Here is a 6971-nt window from a genome sequence, read left to right as displayed (position 1 = left end):
CTGTGAAATGTTAATAATGCCAAGCATCTTTCGGAACAGTTCGGCACCATTTTTGAACACACTTTGGAACACACTAGCACTTTACGTCATCGTAATGTCAAAGGGTAAACTTTATTTCGTTCTACAATAACAAAAGCAATAAAGGAAAATATATTTAGTAGTCGTAAATCATAGTTTATATATCATTTTTTTAATATAGCTGGTTAGATTATAGTGGTAACCAATTACTCAAGTGCCGAAACCTGTATAATCTGTAGTCTACATGAGTGTTGATGTCGAGGAAGCTAACGAGACGCAACAACTGATGCAGAATGAGGGCGAGGAAGACGAGGCGAAGATCACGCAGTCCGCAACATCGCCTGTAACCAGCAACAAGATGTCCAGCGGCGGCGCCAGCCTGGCGTCGCGCACCCCGGGCCAGGCGTTCGCGAGCACGGGAAACAGCATCAACGATTCAACAAAGCTATCTATTGTAAACGAAAGGAGACTCCATCGAGACCTGATGCGCTCAAATTACAGTAACAGGCCCAAACATATACCTAAGGAAGCACCTGATGTAAAACATATGGAGAAAGCGCTTCTTGGTTTGCTGGATGATTTCCACTCAGGGAAATTGAGCGCATTCGGCGCTGGCTGCAGCATGGAGCAGATGATAAACATCAGAGACCAGCAGGAACACCTGGCGCGCCTCCACTTCCGGCTCTGCGCCGACGTGGAGAAGCCAACAGAGGACAGTTTTGACAAATCTGCCTCTAGATTTAAGATGACACAATTGGTCCAAAGTTTAGAACAGCTCTCAGCGTCCATAGAGCACCTGCATTCAGATGGTAATTTTAGTACAACTAGTAGCAATAAATAAATATAAAGAAGTAATGTTAGGGGGTGTAGAAAATAGTAGGATTATCAATACTGTATGTATAAATTGTAGGAGTTATAACACAACATGTAACTACATTTTATATTCAAGCATTATGTGTTTTGGTATATAGGTAGCAATAAAATCACTTTGCCATTGATGCTCTTGTCCTAAAAATAACCCACTATAATATCAGATTCATCAGTTACATTTATAACTATGGATATTAGTTTGTTTACTAGAGTGACTTAAACAAAGGTGAAGAAGAGGTCCATTGTCTGAAGAAACCTTTTGTTCAAATGTTCAGTATAATGATTTGTGAGAATTGGCATAACTTTTGTGGATTAAATATGACCACTTTTCAATTAGGTGAGAAGTGAATAAAAAATATGTATTTTTAATCCCATTTATTACGTATTTAAGTGATCAATGTAAAAGCTAGGTAACTTAGTAAGAACTTACATGCAATTCTCATCATTATCTTATAGATGGCAATGAAATTTTGTTTGAATGTAGTCTACCTTACAACTTGACAAATAAACAGTAGGAATTAAAAAGTGACATTCTACATCTGTGTCATCCCTTCTTATCAACATGTGTGAGAAAATGAAGTGACAACAATGTTGTCAGTTTTTAATTTCTGCTCTTTTCCAGTGGATAGTGTAACACAAAATTGCATGCCTGTTCCTGCTAGTCAAAGCCTCGCCATAATATTTTTGATTTGTAATTATAACATAAAACATATCTTAGGTCTCTTAGGTACTGGTGGGTTTTCTTAAATCTTGTTCTTGTACATTGTTTTAAATTAAAGCTTAATAAGTAATCAATGTAATCATAGCGCTGGTGGGTTCTAAAAAGATAGTCCGGTATTTTACCATGTTATTGAATATACAGAAATAATCATGTTTCATTTCTCCAAATCAAGTTATAACCAGAGATCGGACAATTGGGCGTCATTCTAACAAAATAAGGTTCATTATTCCGAAAACGTCATACAAATGACGCCCAACTGTCCGATCTCTGGTTATAACCATTTTGGGAGCGGGAATGAATTCGTGTATTTGTAACTCTGTTTATAGTCATTTGAATTACTGAAATATATATTTAACTATGTAACTGGCTCCAAATGTACCTAGAAATGTTAAAGTAATGTTTATCTTTTATCGTTTTCACCACTTTTGGGCTAGTGTAAATCATTCCCGCTCCCAAAACCCCGATGTATGGTTATAACGCATCCTAAATATAGCCAGCACCATAGATAATTGTCTCAGCCTCCATAACGATTTGAATAGATCTAAATACAAAATTTGTGTGACTCAATAATTTGAAAGTATTTAAAACAACACTATTTTGAGCGGTAATTAAATGTCTTGCTTCTGCTTTGGGAAACATTAAATTATTAGTGTTGTAGATGGAGTGTCTTATCCTGTGAGTTATCCAATGGCTTATTATGTATATGGCAACCATACAATAGAGTCTGAAAACAATTAATAAGTATATTTTGTGCCAAGATGTGTCCCACTCTTCTTTGCAATCACTGAGTCGGTTCAGCACAGCATGCATACTCATGCGAGTCCATACATCTAGCGTGACTTGTAGTATGAACATTTTTGCTAGACCGCCGGGTATAGAAAGGTGCAAGCTTTTAGCAGTTGTAATTGTTTATAAAAATTATCACACATTTGTATAAGTATAAAAGTAATTATAAAGAAGAGTGAGCGTCTTCGTGGATAGCTGGGTCCGCCCAGAGGGAGGCAGCCACTGCAAACGTTTGGTGTAAACGTGCCTCGGCCGAGGAAAACGTCAATATTGAACATTTGCCGCGCGAACACATTGCCTCGCGACGTGCCTCGTCTTGTGTGGACCCAGCTGATAACATACACTATAGCAGTTTTAAGCAATATTTCAGTATGTTTTTTATGCGAGTCTTAGATAATTCAAACTAAACAATAACAACATGTAATAAATATATTAATCAACATCGAAATATTTGGTTTCATTTGAATTTTTCTTACAAAAACTATAACAACGAACGAAAATAAACACCGATATAAAGATCAAGCTTAAAGGATACAAGGGTTTCTTTTCTCAGCAAATTCAGAGGCGGAGGATAGATGGATGCCTGAGTGCACGTTCATATTGGGCGTGCAGCGGGGAGCGTGCGACCGTGCATGTCAAACAGTTGCAGCTCATACGAGTCTTGAGTCGACGCTGCATAGCGTGCACAAAGGCGAGCGCGTTCCGCTGCACGCGTCGCCGAACGGAACGCTCGACCGAGCGTCCACTCAGGCCCTACACTATGGAAAATAGCGCTTCTGCGACAACGTTGCGTCCAACAGCAGCCGTAGAATTGTCTAGAGTCCCAATCATGTGTTGTGGCGCTAAAATTATTTTTCCACAGCGTTTATACTACTATTTTGCCTATAGCTTATACAAATGAATCGTTACTTTGAGCTCAATCTTTTGTCAAAAAATAAATCCAAAAAATAGTGGAAACTATCCACACTAAAACCTAATATATTTAGGTAATACAGAAGGCAGCTATCCGACCGGCGGCGACAAAATACCTATTGAGCATTTTAGTGGGGCAAGTATTTTTTCCACCACTCAGACAGCTGCCTAATGTTAAATAAAAATTCCAAATTCGTAAATAACTTATATACAAAATTAAAATAATTACAAATGAATATGTAACTTCTGGCTAGATTATTAGAGATAGACTGGTATGGAAGTTTTTTGAAACGTCCAGTGTAGACGGCTGAGGAAGGTTACTCGGCCGAGGCACGTCTACATCGCACGCTTGCCGTTCTCCGTGCTCGTTCTGTGTGGACCGGGCGATTCACTCATTAACGAGCATGTCAGCTTCACAAACTCGTGCCAAAGTCACAGAATGCAACATCTTTCTTGGTTCAAGATTTTGAGGACATGTTCAGATCTTTTTAGACACATTGGCCGAGTAAAACTTAAGTTTTAAAAGTAAAGCCTATGGTTTGTGCTTCTAGTCTATCGGATTTTAATATCGCAAATAATACTGTAATGTTTTACACTACACGTACAAAGATTTCCTAGTCATATAGGACACAGCTTGACATACATGCGAATTACACGTATTGAAATGTATTTACATTGAAAATTACATCCATTCATATTTTAAATCGCGTATTGATTATAAGAATACCATTTAAAGTCTTGACATACTATATCAATTGCACGCGCTAACTTATAGACGGTGAAGCAAATGTGACATGTCACTAAAAAAAGCAAATTTTCTATGAGAAAATGAACCGTAAGACATACGATATAAACCTAGTACGTACGCAACAAGTAAGCAGATGAGTAAGATTCATGGTCGTTATTCTTTATTTTTATGCGATAGGAGGCAAACGAGCAGACAGGTCGCCTGATGGTAGGCGATCACTGCCGCCCATGGACACCCGAAACACCAGAAGTAGGTGAGTTGCCGTTGCTAGCCTTTAAGATGGGTGTACGCTCATTTACTGAGTGGCACCTAGTCCAACACCTGGTCCTTACTGAAAGCCAGCGTCGCGGAGTGGGCCATGTGACTCACGCCGAGACACCCAGCTGGGTAATGACCTTTTAGCGCAATCCACTATTATGTTACGTACAATTAGATTAAGCTAGTTATAAGTATGTGTAATTTCTGCTAATAAACGTCTTTTCTTTCTTTCTTTCTCATCCGCTTACAAGAGAGCTTACAACCGCTTATCCGTTAGAACTGTTAGAAGAGTTACTACTGGTCTTATACTGTGACATAAGGCTTCAATATAAAAGTTTCGAGTGTCCTGTTGATTTGAAATAGTATGTTTAGACCTATAAGGACAGATAATTAATATAACAGGACTTTAAGTACATTATGCCTACCATACCTAACATTGCCTGGCTCCGATCTTGAGGGACAAAGGGGAATGATTCAGAAGATTTTTAATCGAACAATGTAAAGCAAATACTGATCCAAATTGAACGAATGTCTAATAAAATTGTGTGGCGGCTGAAATAGATGAACAGAAGCCTATGGAGCGACCTAATATTCAGCAGAATGACATGTCCCGATCCTCAGCATTGAGGGAACGACTGAAGAAGAGAGAAATAGATGGAACTACTTAGCCATTTGCTACCACAGTTTAAGGCAATGTTAGACACGGTAAGCAATGACTGTATACTGCATAAATTTATTCAAAACCCTTTTGATTCCTCATTTCAACACTTTCCATTCATCACTTCCCTTATACAAACCTCACTTCAATCCTTTATTACTAACTAATCAGTACTCAACGGCCATTGGCGTTCAAAATATTAAATCTAACATCAACTTTAAGTTAAATGCTGCTATTTATAGCGTTTGTGCAGGGCAAGCACATGATCTAGCCCTGTCCTTTTCTAACTGTATTAGTTAGAACGGTACAGGTAATCTGTCTATCTCACGGGTCAGAAATGTTGCCATATCATGTAGTCCGTTGCTTCTGGAAAGTTATGTATGAAAATGTTGGCATAATTAATGGAAGATTTTTTTTGATTGGGATATGTACATTACAGGCCGAAATTATTTTTCATCAACCCTCCCCCCTCTGCGTCACCCCTCTTCCCCCCTTAAATAGCCGAAAATGCGGTTTTTCGCGAATTCTGACAAAACCGTTGTAGATCCAGAAAAAGCGTGTAGGAAAAAAGTAATCCTTGATAAATTTACTACAAATCGTTCATTGACACTTTGGTTCTAGCACTTATAGGTTTCGCGTGATCCATCACGAAAGTTGGTCCTTTGCTGCAATTTTCTTTAGTTAATGTTAAGTTTTCTCCCAAATTGCTTACGAAATCTGTTTGATATTACTAAAATATTATAAACTGAAAATTAATTTCAGGGGGAAAAATCACTACCATGGGTGGGACTTGAACTCACGGCTACTGGATTGATACTCCAGGGCTCTACCAACAGCTACCAAAAGCTTATCCCCAGTCATAGATATACTATAAAGATCAATGGTACTCCTAGCGACTACTACCGTGAAAATATTACGTTTTAAATAGTTACTGGAATTCCAAGACATATTGGAAATTCCACCCATGGTAGTGATTTTCCCCCCTTAATTTTATTTTAGTCATGAGTTACAATATTTTAGTTATATCAAACAAATTTCGAAGATTTCGTATGCATTTTGGGCGAAAACTTAACATTCACTTAAGAAAATTGCAGCAAAAGACCAACTTTCGTCACGGATCACGCGTAAACTATAAGTGCTAGAATCAAAGTGTTAATGAATGATTTGTAGTAAATTTATTAAGGATTACTTCGTTCCTACGCGTTTTTTCTGTATCTTCAACAGTTTTGTCAGAAATCGAGAAAAACCGCATTTTCGGCACTTTAAGGGAGGGTAGAGGGGTGACGCAGAGGAGGGAGGAGTGGGGAGGGTTGATGAAAAATAACTTCGGTCTATAACAATTAAAAAAACCTTCCATTAATTACATATTTCAATTGATCAAAAAACCTTCCATTAATTATGCCATTAACATGTGCTCACTCAGTTCTCACAAACCACCAATGAAAACCAACCTACCTCTATAAATATTAGATCACCTAGTGACGTATTAAATTTTTTACAAATAGTTTCTTATGCTCACTCAATCCACACACTTTTGAAAAGCCGAATTTTGATGAAAAACATAAGATTTAGACCGCTATTATATGTGTATAGTTTAGTAAAAGTGAAATGGGAATTTGTAAAATACAAAACGAACCACTAACGTGTCAGGTTTTTTTATAATAAATTTTTGTAAGTGCTCACTCAGTCCACACGTTTTGAGAAAGTTAAAAATGTAAATATCTTACGATTTGTAGCACCTAAGACACTCGAAAGTACTTCAACATTTAGTAAAAATTTTTACTAAATATCCACCATCTAATATTTTATATTCGTTGTCTGGTTTTAAAGATATTCAGACATAACTTTTCTCATACAAATGTATCAAGTAGGGTGACCACACTATGTCGGCTCCTGATTTTCCCCACCTTCCCATTGTCATATTGAGATTGGGGAGTTTCGTTCAATTTTGATAATAGTTTACCGGATTTGTAAGTGGGAGCGAGAAAAGAATAACTATT

General features: G+C 37.6%; 1 protein-coding gene across 1 annotated transcript; it reads left to right on the top strand.

The window, feature by feature from the left end:
* The first annotated feature begins 81 nt into the window (after positions 1 to 81).
* On the top strand, positions 82 to 2843 carry LOC125241221. Its single transcript, XM_048149587.1, has one exon. The coding sequence runs from the start codon at positions 263 to 265 to the stop codon at positions 857 to 859; it is 597 nt and encodes a 198-aa protein (XP_048005544.1). The 5' UTR covers positions 82 to 262; the 3' UTR covers positions 860 to 2843.
* The last annotated feature ends 4128 nt before the right edge of the window (positions 2844 to 6971 follow it).

Source organism: Leguminivora glycinivorella, chromosome Z (genome assembly GCF_023078275.1).
Source record: "Leguminivora glycinivorella isolate SPB_JAAS2020 chromosome Z, LegGlyc_1.1, whole genome shotgun sequence".
Classification (NCBI taxonomy): Eukaryota; Metazoa; Arthropoda; class Insecta; order Lepidoptera; family Tortricidae; genus Leguminivora; species Leguminivora glycinivorella.
This window is presented reverse-complemented; position numbering and strand designations above follow the sequence as displayed.

What these genes read in the sequence shown, in the direction of transcription:
- LOC125241221 (XM_048149587.1), top strand. Translation starts at nt 263, where the DNA reads ATGAGTGTTGATGTCGAGGAAGCTAACGAGACGCAACAACTGATGCAG.